The sequence below is a fragment of the Limulus polyphemus genome, unplaced genomic scaffold, assembly GCF_000517525.1.
Source record: "Limulus polyphemus unplaced genomic scaffold, Limulus_polyphemus-2.1.2 Scaffold6073, whole genome shotgun sequence".
NCBI classification, from domain to species: Eukaryota; Metazoa; Arthropoda; class Merostomata; order Xiphosura; family Limulidae; genus Limulus; species Limulus polyphemus.
In genome coordinates, this window is record NW_013671683.1 from 1,318 (window position 1) to 19,471 (window position 18,154).

Here is an 18,154-nt window from a genome sequence, read left to right on the forward strand (position 1 = left end):
ACATTACCTTACCGCGTCACGTTTTCCCCTCTTATATATACCAGCGTACCCTATTTCTAGTAAGAACTTGAACATTCGACAAAGTACATGATAGTTCTAGAAACGTTGCATCATAGTAGTCACGTGACTCGCTGACGCAACAATATAATAACACTACCTGATTGGAACTTTTTCTTGTTCTAAGGACAAAGAACGTTATGAGCATTGAGCAGTATGTTAAATCAACTATATTCGCTACCAGATTTATTATTTTTAGTTCTAATCTGCGTAGGTAGCTTGCTTTGTTCAAAAATTGTAGTTGTTGTTTAGTTAAAAGTATGGGTAACTATATATGTCCTCTGTCTATCGTGATGACTAAGCTCCGGATTTTAGCTTATAAATCCGTAAACGTACCGCAACAACCGGGTATAATGAGAATTTAATATTAATTAATTACACATTTACGCTTTTTAACTGAGTTATAATTTATAGTAACTATTAGCTGTTTTTCTTTTATATCACGCGTGTGTGTGTGAGTAAGTTTCCACTTCTGTGTGATCTCGAAACATGTGTTGGAAGCTATATTGTTAATAATTATTTAATTTATTTTTGTGTCTTTTTATCAAACTATGTAATCTCACAGAGGTCGCCCTAATATTTAAAGCGCGGCATGGTTAGAGTTGGACATGTTGATGAGTTTACGTAATATAAATATTAATAGTAATTTAATGTTCTTGTTTTATAGTTGTTTCTTTTAACAAATTTCGAAAATGAATTATACCTTTACTTTTAATTTCTCCATATTGCTTTCAGCTGTATTGTTTCTGACAGTCTGCAGTTGTTTAGACAATAGTAACACTGATATAGGTGATACAACATTTTTTAAGTTTTAATTAACTTTTATATAGTTTTACCTTTTAAAATTAAAGTATATTATAATTATTTAAACAGTAACTGAGTAAATGAACTCTGCTGCTCTAACACAACTTCACTTGAGCCTCGGTCATACGCATACGAGTCAGACTCGTAGCACTAGATATAGTAAGCTTAGCCGTAGTTATATAACTTATAAGTATATTAATTTTACGTAGTATATACTTCATTTTCAGAATTCAAAGTTTCATCAGAGATCGTTTAATCCTGGCTTCAGTAGTGCCAAACTGGTTACTTCAAAGTTCAAACAGTTGTATTTGAAGTGACAACATCAACTCCTGATCAAGTTGCTTGAGAAAATTGTATTAAATTCTCATTTTCTCACATTCACAAGATTTTCCTTCATTTTTTTTTTTTTTTGTTCTAGCTTCTCATAGTTTGACGTTTATACATTATAGAATATGTTTTTTTGCATTATTGCATGTCTCAAATTTTTAAAGATAAGATAAGATTTAAGCCTTCCATGGATGACATCATTTTTTGTTTATACTAATGTTGTAAAAATTAAATATTTAATGCAATTATTGATAAAAATAATCTAAAAAAATGCACTCAGTACATTTTGCATAATCCAGTTCACAGCTCGGTTGTTGTGAAGCATTTTGCTAACCTAAATATTGTGTCAAACACCACTGTATCTGTGGCATCCAAGCCAATCTGAAGAGTCCTGATATTGGGCAAAAGGTCTTGTTGGCACTGGATATAGCAACTATAGTATGGTTTACATATTATTTTATTACTTTCACTCAGAAGTTATTAATAAATAACTTTTTCATTTGCAATGACAAAGATGCAGTATAAATGTCTGTTGTAAATGTGACTTATTATTTCATAAATGTCATAAAATGTGACTTATTATAAGAGATACAGTCCATGATTTTTATACATCAAATATCTATAATGCATCTTTGTCAATAGTTTCCAGTTATACTCTTATTATACAATAGCTGAAATATAAAAGGTGACAAATGTGTTTAATCTATGCAGGTGGTAAATTTAAATGAGTTTAAGAAAAGGCTTGATAAGTATATGAATGATAAGGACTGGCTTTAATATTTGTTTTTTTATTAATTATTTTAATTTAGTTTAGAGGATGGAACAGCCAAGACAGACCAATAGGTCCCATGTTCTCCCAAAATGTTATGTTATCTTTTTGTTACCAATAAGTAACAGTTTGTGTCTTGTGGGTAACAAAAGTGTTATGTAATTTTTTTAAGAATGGTGTTAATGTGTTATACCTTTAATTATATAAAACTTTCATGTGTATGGTTCCACTTTCTGTGGGTATTAAAGTAAGTATTTTAATAAACGGTTATCAGTACATTTTCTTTTTCTTAGTGTTAGTTTCAGTAACTTTAGGATATTTATTTAAATAAAAGACAAAATTAATTAAAGTTATTGTATTGTTTTCTTGTTTAATGGTAAAAGCAAGATAGTTTGTCAAGAAGTTAACATATACATAGCTTAAAACTCACTGTTGATGTTTCCTGGAAATGTTTATATTGTAGTTCGAAGTATGGCCAAAATGAAATTAGTTAATCTATCCTCTCTGTATGACCTTTATTTTTGCAGTATATATATAAAAAATTCTGCCTTCAGTTTAGAAAGTACAAGTATATTATAATCATTTATAAAGTTTAAAGTACTGGTGTTGTTTTTCTTTGTGCTTTCAGATTACGTGGTACGAGAACTTAAAGAAGGAAAGTCTCTAAAAGGCCCCATAAACGAGCTGGATGTTTATTGTTATCCTGCGGGAAGTAGGCTTTTGTATGCTCTTTGGAAAAGTGTTTATGTAAGTTTGTTTTATCATATTTTGATCAGGTATTGTGGAGCAATTAGTTTAACACTTTAATGATTTTTTAAAAGTACAATGAACTGCAGAGTTTTAATGCACTACCGATGTAAAAAATCTTAGTTCTAGTTAAACAGTGATTACTAGGTTTGTGAATAGAGCTATAATCAATCATTTGTCATGCCCATTAATTGATTGCACTCAACCTGTTAATTATTCTCATGCGGGACTTGGGTAGTTGGAATAATTACATAACTAATTCGTTATTTTTTTGAATTGTGACACTAAGCAATTAAGTTGCTGAAAAACCTTGAATTTATCAAAAATAATAATAATAAGAAATCAATGGTGGTATTTTGATTATTTGGTTAGTTAAAAGCAGTAATAATTTGAAACATTAATTTTAATTAGTTGGCTATTTTTGCGACTTTAATTGATTTACTCATGATTTTGATGCATACTTATTTTATATTACAATAATTGATGTTAGAGATAATTACCTAGTTCTTTTGATGAACTAGTATGTTTTGTTTGTCGGCGAATTACCAGCAGACAAGATTTTTAAAAACTTTCTATTCTAAAAAGTGTATATATATTTTTTACTTGAATTTCTATAAATTTTGAATGAACTTAAAATGTGTTTCAAATACAAATTACTGAAAAAAAAAACGTATTTAAGCAATTAAAGTTAAAAAAAAGAGATTGTGTACGCAAGCAACACCGAGATATAAAACAATCAATAAAAGCAAAGTGTTAATTGTGTTTTGTGTTTATCTGTCAGTTAAAAAAATAGTTTATTTGTTTTGTAGTTGAAATTTTTATGAATGTCAGCACCACTATTATTTTGTATATTATCGAAAATGTTACACAGATATATCTAATGTCAGTTTGTCTCTTTAAATTCTTATACAGTACTGGCCAAAAGTTCGAGTTCAGGAATGAAAAATTTGTAATTAAGTAAACCCTCAACATCATCAAGTAATAAGGCAAATGTGTCTCTGATGTAACTTACAATATTCCAGTAATTATAATATATGGTACAAGTTTGGTGTCTAATGAGATCTATAGTTTGACTCTGGCATCTTTTTCTCATTTGACTGTAATTGCTTTGTTTGAGGGATTACCGACATATTTTTCTTGTTTCAGACTTTATATGCTAAAATAATCTGATTTCTTCAGTTCCTTTAAGTTATTAATTTTAAAAACAAGAATGCCAAAAAAATCTGTGAATTGAAAAGTGAAGACCATGCAGGGCAAAATTGACATTTCACGAGGTATAATACGATGAAATTGGAATATTGTGCTACAAGAGGACAGTTGAAAGCAACTGCAAGAAAGATCATCCAAGGAAAACAATGTTATTAAAAGGATTTCAACCTTTAACGGCTTCAAAACTATTTTTGAATTCAATAACCACATTTTTGATGAAAATTGCATTTTTTTTTCAGTTCCAGAACCATTTTCAGGTGCCTTGGAGAAAAAAAACAGCAGTTAAAAAACTAATGTATCACAAAAAACACGGCAAAAAAGGCTGGTTTTTGTAAAAGATCATTGAAACTGGACTGTGAATAAGACAAAGGAATCAAATTGGAGACACATGTTGGAAGTCCAGTAATGGCTTGGAGGTGTTTTCTTCTTCGTCTACTGGAAATGTATTGAAAATTGAAGGAATTGTGAAGAAAGAAAGATACCACAACATCCTTATCTGTCTTGCCATGTTTTCTCTATCTAATGGATGGGGGTTGAACCAATAAAAAGTTCTTGGAGTAACAAGATAAAGGTGGGACAGTAAGAATAGTGAAATGACCTTCTCTATGTCCAGTTCTCAATATGATTGAAAAGTTGTGGCAACAGCTGAAAGTGCTTGTGGTCGGACAGAACCAAACACTCTGCAACAACTGATGCAGAAATGAACCACAATCTCAGCTGTAAACATGTTGTTGACATCGATGTCTAAGTATTGTGAGACAATCATCAAATGTAGCATGGGACCTGGTACAAAACATATTAATAGAAAATAAAAAAGTACAAAATATTATTTAAAAATTAAAAAACAACAATTTTATCTTGCAAGGATAGATGATAATAGCAGAAAATGTAAGTGAGCTCGAACCTTTTTACCAGTACTGTAGATTTATAATTGTGTGTGTGTGTATATGGTTCTGTGTTATTAACGTACACCACTTTGTTCATCCAGGTCGAGTTAAAAGTCATCCCGGATAACTATTTACTTTTGCTAGCCGAGAACCAGAGTGAGGTGGTTAGATTGTACAAAGAACAGCGGGGCAGTTGGCTACCTCTGTTACCATGGCGACAAACTTTTATCACTTTGCCTGCTTTCGATTCTTACTGTTTTGGTATAGCTACTAAAGACGAATACGAACTCCAACTATTTGTTCGATGTACGTGTCTTAATATTTATATTTCATTAAGTTTCAAATGTGTATAATTTTACATTGTTTTTTTGTAACTAATTAATTTAGCAGTTTACTTTATTTATGTTTTTTTCTGCAAATGATTTCAAATAATTTCTCACAGTTTGTTTTGGTGATAATAGAAATACTAAACTGATATTTAGGACTATTGAAATGTGATTTCTGAAAGTTGTATAGGTTTTGTAGAAGTGCAGTTTTTAAGTACAATGTTAAGGATACTGTAGTTAGTTGGTGGACTGTTTGTGTTTGTAACTTGGTGGTTTGTATTTATTAATTTATGTTGTTCTAGATGTGAAATTACTGGAGGTTACTGTAGTTAGTAGGTGGACTGTTTGTGTTTGTAACTTGGTGGTTTGTATTTATTAATTTATGTTGTTTTAGATGTGAATTACTGGAGGGTACTGCAGTTAGTAGGTGGACTGTTTGTGTTTGTAACTTGGTGGTTTATATTTATTAATTTGTGGTGTTTTAGATGTTAATTACTGGAGGGTACTGTAGTTAGTAGGTGACAGACTGTGTTTGTAACTTGGTGGTTTGTATTTATTAATTTAATGTTGTTTTAGATGTGAATTACTGGAGGGTACTGCAGTTAGTAGGTGGACTGTTTGTGTTTGTAACTTGGTGGTTTGTATTTATTAATTTATGTTGTTTTAGATGTGAATTACTGGAGGGTTCTGCAGTTAGTAGGTGGACTGTTTGTCTTCTTCTCTGCACCATCATTCAGCAGGTAGGCACATTAAGTGATTTACCAGAGTTTTCTTAAAAGGAATAACAATTGCTACATCTGAAAACCAGATATGATAAAAGTAACGAAGCAAGTAAAGGTGTGAATGTTCGTAGATCTTCTTAAGAGAAGTTTGACGTAAATAATTATATGGTTAGGTGTGTGGTTTTTTTTTTCTACCATTCAGTTTGTGTTTATTTGTATAGAGTAGAAGTCAACTTACTGTTTGTGTAACTTGAACACTTAATAGTGTTCTAAGAACATTATATAAACTGTGTGTGGCAGTTTTTAAGTGTAGCATTTACGCTAAGGAATTAATCATTTGTTCTTTCGTCTCAAGATTTACATAAATGTATGGTTGTTTCTTTCAAAGGAATGTATTTTTCTTCTACGCAACAGGAGTGTCTTTTGGGGTCGTTGCTTCTCTTCTAATTATCGTTTTTGTTCTGAGCCGATTTGTACCAAAGGTAAGAATGTGTTTAAAGCACATATCTCTTGGTTAAGTAAAATTAAACATTTCATGCTGAATATAAAGGAAGAAACCAGTGACCTTACAAATGTATAAATACAGGACATAAGGAATACTTTATGAAGTCAGAAAAACACATAAAAATAAGTGCCAGTCTCATTGATTCATGTGAGATTTTACATGCTGTAATATTGTTGATTCCTGTGAGATTTTACGTGCTGTAATATCATTGATTCCTGTGAGATTTTACATGCTGTAATATTGTTGATTCCTGTGAAATGTTACATGCTGTAATATTGTTGATTCCTGTGAGATTTTACATGCTGTAATATCATTGATTCCTGTGAGATATTACATGCTGTAATTACTTTATTCCTGTGAGATGTTACATGCTATAATGCTGTTGTAATAATAGACCAAAATGATAGTCTCAGCACTGAGTTTTTGCGTTAGATCAATGTACCACCTGTGGTTCCTTATACATGCCAGCAAAATTTTTTCCAGGATGTTAAAGACTGCTAACTTCACATACTGACTTTATAACCAACCTGTATTATTATATTTCTAGCATGTAGCCAGATATACAAGGATAAGAATTAGAAAATGTGTCATCTCCTTTTTGGTGTAAATATATACATCAATTATGTTTTATGGAATATTAAGGTTATAAATTATAACTTTTTTAACTATATTTTATACAAAGTATCTTTATCTTCTTCTCATAATGATCTTTTTGTTATAGTAAATATTTTACTGAAACTTTGTAAAAAACTGCACCACTTTTTTATCTTTATTGTTGTTTACTTGGTGATATTTGTGTTAAACTAAACATCTTCTGAAAAACTGAATTCTACACTCATTTACATTTATGTTGTAGTAAAGATGATAAAAAAGATGAATTCTACATCGTATTTTTGTTGTTTACTTTGTGTGGAACTGAGGATCTTAGTGATATTCTCTAGAAAGCTGGAGCCTATACTGTCATGCTTTTCGGATGGTCCCTCGTACTCTATAGTCTACAACTGGTCTGGGATAACATTCGTGACATCACTCAGAAGTACCACGTTTTCTTGTTGGGTTACGTTACAGTTGCTAGTCTGATTAGTTTTGCTGCCTGCTACAGGTACGGACCAGTGACTGATTACAGGAGTTTAAACCTCATTCAGTGGACGATACAGGTACAAGCTGCGTTCTTATCTGATGTTTTAAACCAACATTCTGAATGTATGTACTTTTTGTGCCTCAATACAAGACCCTCTACTTATTCTGTGAGAGGTTTTAATTAGAACTATTACACTGGCTTGTTCGGGTTGAAACTATTTTATGGACATTATTTTAGTTGTAAGAGTATAATACAGTTTTCATTCATCAAATTATTGTGTGTGACATTCTATTTAGGAATATTATTTTACCAACTAAAATTGAGCAGTCAGTAACTGTAATCCCTAGTATTCCTTGCAACATACATCAATATGCTCGTTCTATAACAAAATGTTAGTAAATTTTTAATCAGACTTGTGATATGCCAAAATAATAATAATACGTGTTAATTATTTAAAATTGTTATTCACATTAAAAGAAAGAAAGTTATATTCCAGACAAGGGACAGTGATTGTTTGGGAAGAGTATTCTTCTTCTTCACAGCCAGTCCTTGACTTTGTAGTTTCTAATTGTGGAAATGTTTCTAATTTTAAAGTTGGGCCTAAAAGAAATATTGTTACTAGTATTTCATCAGTTTCTAAATTTAGTTTAACATTAAAAAATTGTATAGATTATCTTTTTCTTGGCCTACTAATTCTAAATAAATAGCTATGATCCAAAATGCTGCTACATGCAAGGAAAAAAGTTTGGTTTGTTTAATGATGATTAGAGATAGGTTTAGTATTTGTGATTTTGGCATAAAAATGTATGTTCAGGAGATTTATAGTTCAAGAAATGTGTTACCAGTAGCTTCAGACTAGGAATGCAGAAACAAAAACAACAAGCCACTGGTGTTTACTCAGAACTCATATTTGGCAAATGTTTTTAACAGTTTGACTCATCAGCCACCAGGAAGTCCATTGAAAGAACAACCATTATATATAAATATAATACTATATTGAAAAAATATATCTTGTTTATGTAATATGGGTTTCATTACTTGGAATTCTACATAAAACACATCAATATAGTTGTCGTGTGTCCGATACTTCTTGGCAGAGTTACGAACATAGAACTAATGTGTGTTTTAATGAATATTGAAATACATTATGTCTTGTTTATGTAATATGGGTTTCATTACTCGGAATTCTACATAAAACACATCAGTGTAGTTGTCGTGTGTCCGATACTTCTTGGCAGAGTTACGAACATAGAACTAATGTGTGTTTTAATGAATATTGAAATACATTATGTCTTGTTTATGTAATATGGGTTTCATTACTTGGAATTCTACATAAAACACATCAGTGTAGTTGTCGTGTGTCCGATACTTCTTGGCAGAGTTACGAACATAGAACTAATGTGTGTTTTAATGAATATTGAAATACATTATGTCTTGTTTATGAAAGAACATCAAGCTCGTAAATATTGTAGATTATATTACATTTACAACTGGGATGAGTGCTGTCTTAACTTAATAATTTTTTATTATTTTCAGTTGGTAGCTCTGATGTCCATCTTCTATAGTTCTGAGCTAAGAGAAGCAAGCACGGCTATTATTATTGTTGTTCTTGTTTTCTACAACATTCCAAAATCATGGATAGCCAAGCTAAAACGATTTGGTTGGTGATATTATTTCCACTTGTATGAGAGAAATCTATAAGATAATTTTTAACATCATAAAGACCGTACGAAAACGTTCGGGAATTAAACAAAGCAGTGAAGAATAATTTTTTCAAATTCATCAGAAAACTGATGAAGATATTTCTAACTCGTTGGAATTGTAATGATAAAAACCACCTAATCTGTGAAAGAATAATCTTGGTCCAGTTTTAACTTCTTAAAATAAGGTAAATTAAAAAAAATACCCTTGCAAAATATGTTTTGTTTCCTTTTGAAAACGTATTTTATCCAATTGGAAGAAGCTGGAACTAATCCAAAGATTTGATATACTGTTAATTATAGAATATTTTTCTGAGTTTCACATAAAAAGTTTGGAAATTTTTAAAACAAAAACTTACAAAGAAGTAATTATTTTTATTGCATTTTAGGCGGCATAAGTTTCCTCCCAAAGTGAAATTATTAACTGAAGCTGAATACATTCAACAAGCCAATGAAGAGACACGGAAGGCTTTAGAAGCATTACGTGCTTACTGTGAAAGTCCCAATTGTAGTGCTTGGAAATTAACCTGCAGACTGAAGGATCCTGTCAGGTAATCCTCTCATTGACAAAAAAAAAACAACAATAACTTCTGTATAGGATAATGCTTCAGTATTACATTAGTGCCTACAAAACAAATTAATAAAAGCAACATAAAAAAGTACTTATTGGTGGTTATTTTGTTGCCTGTGAGAAAGGCAGTTGTGATAGTTTGTTGGGTTTTAACTCTAATTTCACCTTTGCTTTCAGAAAAGAACATTATTTAATACATGGAAATACGCAGTGTTATTATATATTTTTTAATTTCTTCAACAGATTTGCAAGATTTATTGAGGGCGAATCTCATCTAAGTGATCAAGAAATTTTGGAATACGATTCGGATTCTTTTTATGCTGGTCTCTCGGGAATGATCACTGAAGATGAAGACAGCGAAGAAGAGCTTGTTTCATATTCTCCTAATTGATGACATTTTATTTATCATCATTTGATCAAATTCTGGGAATGTTGAAGTGATGTAAAGTACAATCATTGAAATGAAAATAGAGATCGTAGCAGTGACTTGAGCAATTTTTTAACAAAGCAGTACTTTTACTAACCGGATGTACTTACTTGGCTGATCAAAATATGAACATTTAAATACTTTTCTTGATGATGATTCTGCTGTAATGCTTGTAACTTCATAATATATACAACTTTTATTCAATGAACATATGGAGAGACTCGTTTTAGCAAGAATAGTATGCTGTTTCTGTATATAAAGTAACTTTTCTTTTGTGCCATTGAATGTTTATCATAGAAGTCCTTCAACATTCATAGAGGCATTCACATTTTTTGGGCTTTGATGAAATGTTTTTGTTTGTTTTCTATGTGCTTCTTCATTTCTATAATTACTTGTAATCCTTAATTAATTTCGAATTTTTTTATACAAGGTTGGTAATATTATTCTATCATGCTTTTGTTTGTACTAGAACATAGAAGTGCATGAGGTTTACTGTGAAGTTTACCCAAAATTATTCATTAAAAAAATAAAATGCCATTAATCAAAAAGTAGGAAAGTAAAGATGCCAAAACTTTGTATAATTGTAACTAATAGATTTGAGGTTCTTGTCAGTCTAGCCAACGATAACTAAATGTCCAAAGAGGAGAAATCAAGATGTGTGAAATACACCATGCCAAGTTTGAAAATTTATGCGAGTGTTCTATCACTATGACCTCTGCCTTAGTTGCAATGGTGGCCACATGGAGGTGTGACTGTTTGTACGACAACTTGACATTGTTAGTTACTTTCTTCCCTAAGACACAGGCAAAAGTTGAAAATTATAAACATACCAATAATATGCATGTTTTTAAGTGACAGCAGCTAAATTGCCTGTTCTATCTTTACATTTAATATTTCTTATATTTGCAACACTTCAAGTCCTTTAAGCTCTTAATGAATTTCTCTTACAAATGTTTGGATTGTTTTCTGAACAAAACATTTAATCTGATAATCATTGGCTGATGTGCAAACAGTACAAATCCATAAGGATGAAACCAAAATTTTTTGTTACACCTTTCTGCTACTGATCTTCCAAAGTATATTTTTATAGTGTAACATTGAATAATTAAAATCTGTATTACATGTTTCTGCAGTACCACAATATCGTATTATTTTAAATGTTTTTTTAATACTTTAATTTTATCAGTATTTTGTTGACGTACCTCCCAACATTTTGCAATAGTGAGTTTGTTACGTATACACTAGAATTCAGCTTATCTCAAATGTTATGATACACTGTTAGTAAGCACGAATGGGAGTGAGGTCTACAGTTGTTTGACCTTTCTTTCAGACTTCTAGCTATGGGTAGTATAAATAGATTTTTTTGCCTGGTGGTTAGGGTGCACGAGTCACGTTCTGCAGGGCACGGCACAGGATCCAAATCTGACATCAAACATGCTTGTCGTTTCAGCCATGGTGGCATTATAATGTGATGGTCATTGGTGAAGAGTTGCCCAAGAGTAGGCAGTGGGTCCTACTGGTCAGTTGCCCTCCCTGTGATCAGCAGTTCAAAATTAGGGATGACTGCTTTGCCTTAAAACAGACAAACACATAAAGGCACCAATAGGCAAGTATCAATCAATTTCTTGGAGACAAGATTCTTCTCCTTGCAGTAGTTGGATGTTTGGTAGATAGATGCAAATTTGGTACTTTTTTATTTCGTAATGGCACTACATACATCTTAACTATAGTGTAAATTTTTTATTTCGTAATGGCACTACATACATCTTAGATATAGTGTAAATTCTGTATCTCTACTTAAACCTTTTTTTTAAGATTTTTAGATTCTAAAACATGTAATACAATCTTTGTTTTAGATAAATTTTTTTTGTGTGTGAAAAATAAAATGTAAGTTTATTAATTCAATGAGTTAGTGTTATGATGTTGGACATAAAAGTCATAAGCAAAAATGTTTTCATGATTCATTTATTGACTATGAATTAGCATTGTGTACAAAATATTAGTGGCATTTTGGCACATAAATCTGAGTTAAGAAATTAAACAGATCAACATAAAGACAAGTAAGCTTAGTTTATATACAGTTAAACAAATGTGTAACATGTTTCATCATGTAGACAAAATAAACTTTAACATGACCTTTTGACTGGTTAATGTATGTTTTTTAACTAATCAACACTCGGCAGATTTCCCTTCTCGATGTACTGACTCATGTTTACAAACTGTAACTTTGAAACATTTTATGTATATGTTACACATGAGAAAATTTCTATCAGATATAATTTTTTACATAAATATATATTTACATACAAACATTTTGTTAAAGTTGTTCGAGAACAAGATGAAATTCCAGCTACAGAAACATTTCTAAGTATATGAGAATTAAAAAAAAATAACTACATGGATATCCTTTAAATAACCATAAAATTGTACAAAAGATGATGGGCTAAAAACACTGAAATTTTCAATTCTCTAATGTGATAAATGTTAGACTATTTTATTACAAAGTAGACGTACTTCTAATCTTGGACTATGTCTACTAAGAGTAACATTTCTTAAAATAGTTTTGTTATTCAGTAGTTTGCAACTTCACCACCACATTTGAACTGATTAATATGAAACATTTCCACAAGTTATGTGTTTATTCAGTAGATGTAGCATTTAAAATTTATTCAATTAATGTAAATAGTATCGGAATATAATAAATGTACAAAAATATTAACTTTAAAAATACGTAAATTGATGTCACAAGACAGTGAATTACAGTAAGTAAAAAACTGGTTGATTCTAAGAAAATGCATTTTGATAAAATACATTGGACTACAAACTTCAGAGAACTACGTACTAGTTGGTGGTAATATCATTGATTATTAATTTGAATTTATGAAATAGCAAGGACACTAGAAACTGAGGTTTGATCAATTAACATAAGTTTTGATCCACGTCATAAATGAAGAAACTTTAGTGTAAACACCTGGAAGGTTTGCTCGGCCACATCCCACTCCCCACGAAACAATTCCTACCAGTGTGTACCTCCCGTTGGTTTTAACTGTTAGTGGACCACCTGAATCACCCTGGAATAACAAGTAGAATTAGTTAGTATATCTGTATAATTATGGTTTTTTTAACTAGCGTGCTTTCAGTTGAGTACTAAAAGTTACACATGATAGTGCCTCAAAGAAAAAAACAAAATATGGATCAGGTAAATGGCATTAAATATCTGAAAGTTCACAGGTTAACTAAAAGTTATATGTAGGGTTATTTATTGTATAAAATTACAATTGTCACATGTGTACTTATGTTGTGGAATTTTTTATAAATCATGTGCGGTGATGATCGTTAAACACTTACCTGGCAAGCATCCTTTCCACCGTGTTTGTAACCAGCACATACCATCTCTTGATAGATCTTTTCTCTTCTTCCTACACTCTTGTACCACTGCTGACATTTTTTACTATCCATAATCTCCACCACTGCTTTTTGGAGTTTACTGGGAACAGCTCGAACTCCTACCAAATTACTGTCATCAGTTATTGTTGCATGTTCAAAAACCCAATGTAAATGTGAGTTAATACAATATAAAACTGTGACAGCCTTGAATCAGAAACAAAAAATGTGGCCCAGGTGGTTAGGGCGCTCAACTCGCAATGTGAGGGTCACGGGTTCGAATCCCCGTCACACCAAACATTCTTGCCCTTTCAGCCGTAAGGGCGTTATAATGTGATGGTCAATCCCACTATTCGTTGGTAAAAGAGTTGGTGGTGATGACTAGCTGCCTTCCCTCTAGTCTTACACTGCTAAATTAGGGACGGCTAGAGCAGATAGCCCTCGTGTAGCTTTACGCGAAATTCAAAAACAAACAAAAAACGTTTCCTTCAAATTCTTCCTCAGGTTGGTGAAGCCATAAAAGCTCAGTATTAAGTTAGAAAGCAATGTTTCATAAACAGATATATTAAGTTAAATTTTTCTACATATTTCTGACATAAGAACCGGTTCTTGATTTAAAAAATGAGGTGTGATAAAAAGAACTACGTGAAATAAAACATTAGTGAAGCATCAAACATCTATATAACGGAGCTGGTATAAAAGTATCCAGAACTTTGATCAGTTCTAACTTCTGATTAGATACAGCAGGATAGTATAGAATAAAACTAATACCTCGAACAGTTCTAACTTCTGATTAGATACAGCAAGATAGTTTAGAATAAAACTAATACCTTGAACAGTTCTAACTTCTGATTAGATACAGCAAGATAGTTTAGAATAAAACTGAGACCATGAACAGTTCTAACTTCTGATTAGATACAGCAAGATAATTTAGAATTAAACTAAATCTCTGATTACATATAACTAATAGCTGCATCACACTTTCATTAAGATTCTAGAAAGGTCATCATAAAATATAACAGTTTTTTCCAAATATGTTGGAAATCCATTGTTAAAAACAGGAAACAATATCAGAAATACTTCTATTCAAAAATTATAACTAGAAGTAAAAAGGAAACACATTTACAAATGAAACAGAAATTTCACTAACTCAAATCTTTCACCTTTACTTATTTATTGGATGTTTCTGTGGAACCAGTGTATTAGAGGACACGATACCAGTCTAAGTGAACCAGAATTCCACTGTATCTGAGTGCTCTGTGATTTCCATTCCATTCTGAAGCAAAGGAACATCATAAGAATAAAACTTACCATGTCTCAGATGGCACCCTAGTGTGTCTGCCACAGGAAGTTTAGGAACAGTCACAGGCTGGGGCTGAACGAAACATGGTAAGTCTCCAACGTCATGTAGTTCTAGTGTGTCTACCACAGAAAGCTTAGGAACAGTCACAGGCTAACTACATGACGTTGGAGACTTACCATGTTTCGTTCAGCCCCAGCCTGTGACTGTTCCTAAACTTCCTGTGAACTGTTCAGCCTGTGGCCGACACACTGGAACTATATGACGTTGGAGACTTACCATGTTTCGTTCAGCCCCAGCCTGTGACTGTTCCTAAACTTCCTGTGAACTCCTGTTCAGCCTGTGGTAGACACACTGGAACTATATAAGATTGGAGACTTACCATGTTTTGTTCGGCCCCAGCCTGTGACTGTTCCTAAACTTCCTGTGAACTCCTGTTCGGCCTGTGGTAGACACACTGGAACTATATGACGTTGGAGTTTCACTGGCTCTGTGAGCTCGAGAAGGGCAATGTCTCCCAGGAAGTTTCCAGGATTATAACCTGAATAAATTATCTTTCTTCTGACATTATACTCATCATGTTGTAGCTTCTCATTTGTAGTCCTGATGTCATACTCACCAACCCGGATACCAAGTATACGTGTTGCAGCACTGAAATAACAGAGGTTAAGGTTGTATCTTTATCATAACACACCAACTATACATGTTATGGCACTGAACTAACAGAGGTTAAGCTCGTATTTTTACCATAACAAAATCTGTGCTTGAGTGGATTCAATATAAACACTGAAGTTTCTATTTATGTAGAACTTTTCTATAAAACAAAACAGATCCTGTTTCTTTGTGGTTTCTGTTTTGTCTTTAAAGCTTTTTCTGGATATACTGTGAATGATTCAGATAATGTTTTGTAAATAAGAGTTTTTTCAACACACACATCCAACCATGTGGAAGATAATAACATACATATTTTACAGAATTAAAAATCTTTCATACAATCTGTAAACATAGTGCTGGCAGTTTTAGTCTTATTTTTTTTACATTAGAACACACAACTACAGAGGTTGTATAAAGATCTGTTAGATGTGAGAAGTACCAGAATTTTACTATTTCTAAAGAATATCAACTTTCATAAACCAAACTAAGGTTTAACGCGTGGCATGTTTAGTAAAATATCAAATGTGTCTAGGATTTTTCCACCTTATAACAATAGAATTTCCAAGAATCAAGTTTATCAGGCCATGTATATTTTACCTACCCTATAATATACATCATAACACTTTGCCACAGTCACAAGTTATTGTTCATAAGGGCATTATGGGATATTTTGTAAAATGTGGTCTTGAACTTTTGTGTGTTGTGGAGAGTCAGTATCTGCTATACAAGTAACCTTGGGGGCCTACTCGTCCTTTCTATTGAGGGGGCTTTATGACGTGACAACAACTCCATCTATTAGTTGGTAAAGAGTAGCCCAATAGTTGGTAGTGGGTGGTGTTGACTGGCTATCCTCCACCTAGTCTGTCACTTCTAAATTAGGACAAATAGTGCAGGTATAACTCAAGGTCGTGTCAAGTACTGAAGAATGGGGTCTTTGAATAAGTTCTTAACAGTTTAATAACTTCAGTAGGCTAGCACCCATGTCTTTTGACAAGAAGTTAATTAGATAAAAAACCAAAGTCAAGGTACTTACAAAGGTGCAAGGCAATGTATATGTGTATATATGATATAACATACATATACAGACTTGGAGGGTATATACATATATATATATGATATAACGTCCATATACAGACTTGGAGGGTATATACATATATATATGATATAACGTCCATATACAGATTTGGAGGGTATATATATATGATATAACGTCCATATACAGACTTGGAGGTTATATACGTATATATATGATATAACGTCCATATACAGACTTGGAGGTATATACAATATAACTTCCATATACAGATTTGGAGGGTATATATATGATATAACGTTCATATACAGACTTGGAGGGTATATACGTGTATATATGATATAACGTCCATATACAGACCTGGAGAGTATATACATGTATATATGATATAACGTCCATATACACTCTTTGTTGTTAAATTTCCAAATTCTTCACCCATCTTTTGGGTAGACAAGATATAAAAAATATTTGTAAGTTGTTTATTGTCAGGTTTTATAAAAACATCTTCCAACAGGTAGCAGTTTTGAAGAAAAGTTATCTTTCTAAACGAATATCATGTGGAGGAGCTCTAATTCACAAGAAATGGGTGGCAACTGCAGCACACTGCGTGTATCGGTAAGTCTGTATGTGGAAATTATATCGTATATACACATATATACCCTCCAACTCTGTATATGGACGTTATATCATAAATACATGTATATACTCTCCAGGTCTGTATATGGACGTTATATCATATATACACGTATATACCCTCCAAGTCTGTATATGGATGTTATATCATATATATACACGTATATACCCTGCAAGTCGTGGCTTTGCTTTAACACAAACTCTTGCAGTGGACACAGCAAATAACTTAATGTGGATTTGCTCTAACACAAACTCTTGCAGTGGACACAGCAGATAACATGGCTTTGCTCTAACACAAACTCTTGCAGTGGACACAGTAGATACCTTAACATGGCTTTGCTCTAACACAAACTCTTGGAGTGGACACAGCAGATAACTTAAAATGGCTTTGCTCTAACACAAACTCTTGGAGTGGACACAGCAGATAACGTGGCTTTGTTCTAACAGAAACTCTTGCAGTGGACACAGCAGATAACCTATCATGGTTTTGCTCTAACACAAAGCAGTGGACACAGCAGATAACTTAACAAAGAGTTTGCTTTAACACAAACTCTTGCAGTGGACACAGCAAATAACTTAATGTGGCTTTGCTCTAACACAAACTCTTGCAGTGGACACAGCAGATAACTTAACATGGCTTTGCTTTAACACAAACTCTTGCAGTGGACACAGCAAATAACTTAATGTGGCTTTGCTCTAACATAAACTCTTGCAGTGGACACAGTAGATACCTTAACATGGCTTTGCTCTAACACAAACTCTTGCAGTGGACACAGCAGATAACATGGCTTTGCTCTAACACAAACTCTTGCAGTGGACACAGCAGATAGCTTAACATGGCTTTGCTCTAACACAAACTCTTGCAGTGGACACAGCAGATAACTTTACATGGCTTTGCACTAACACAAACTCTTGCAGTGGACACAGCAGATACCTTAACGTGGCTTTGCTGTAACACAAACTCTTGCAGTGGACACAGCAGATACCTTAACATGGCTTTGCTCTAACACAAACTCTT

The 18,154-nt window shown here is 32.5% G+C and overlaps 2 protein-coding genes across 2 annotated transcripts in view; one reads left to right on the top strand and one right to left on the bottom strand.

The window, feature by feature from the left end:
* Positions 1-654: 654 nt before the first annotated feature.
* Positions 655-10,911, top strand: LOC106473321 (nuclear envelope integral membrane protein 1-like). The gene is made up of 9 exons (XM_022401777.1): positions 655-846; positions 2,586-2,704; positions 4,902-5,106; positions 5,794-5,866; positions 6,237-6,330; positions 7,295-7,510; positions 8,971-9,098; positions 9,524-9,685; positions 9,949-10,911. Exons 1-9 carry the CDS (start codon positions 750-752, stop codon positions 10,094-10,096), a joined length of 1,242 nt encoding a protein of 413 aa, XP_022257485.1. The 5' UTR covers positions 655-749; the 3' UTR covers positions 10,097-10,911.
* A 2,118-nt stretch (positions 10,912-13,029) lies between these two features.
* LOC111083022 (prostasin-like) overlaps positions 13,030-18,154 on the bottom strand; it is a 9,461-nt gene continuing 4,336 nt past the window's right edge. Inside the window, 3 exon segments of the mRNA XM_022401780.1 lie at positions 13,030-13,203; positions 13,481-13,638; positions 15,199-15,357. Coding sequence (XP_022257488.1) covers positions 13,030-13,203; positions 13,481-13,638; positions 15,199-15,357 — 491 coding nt within the window.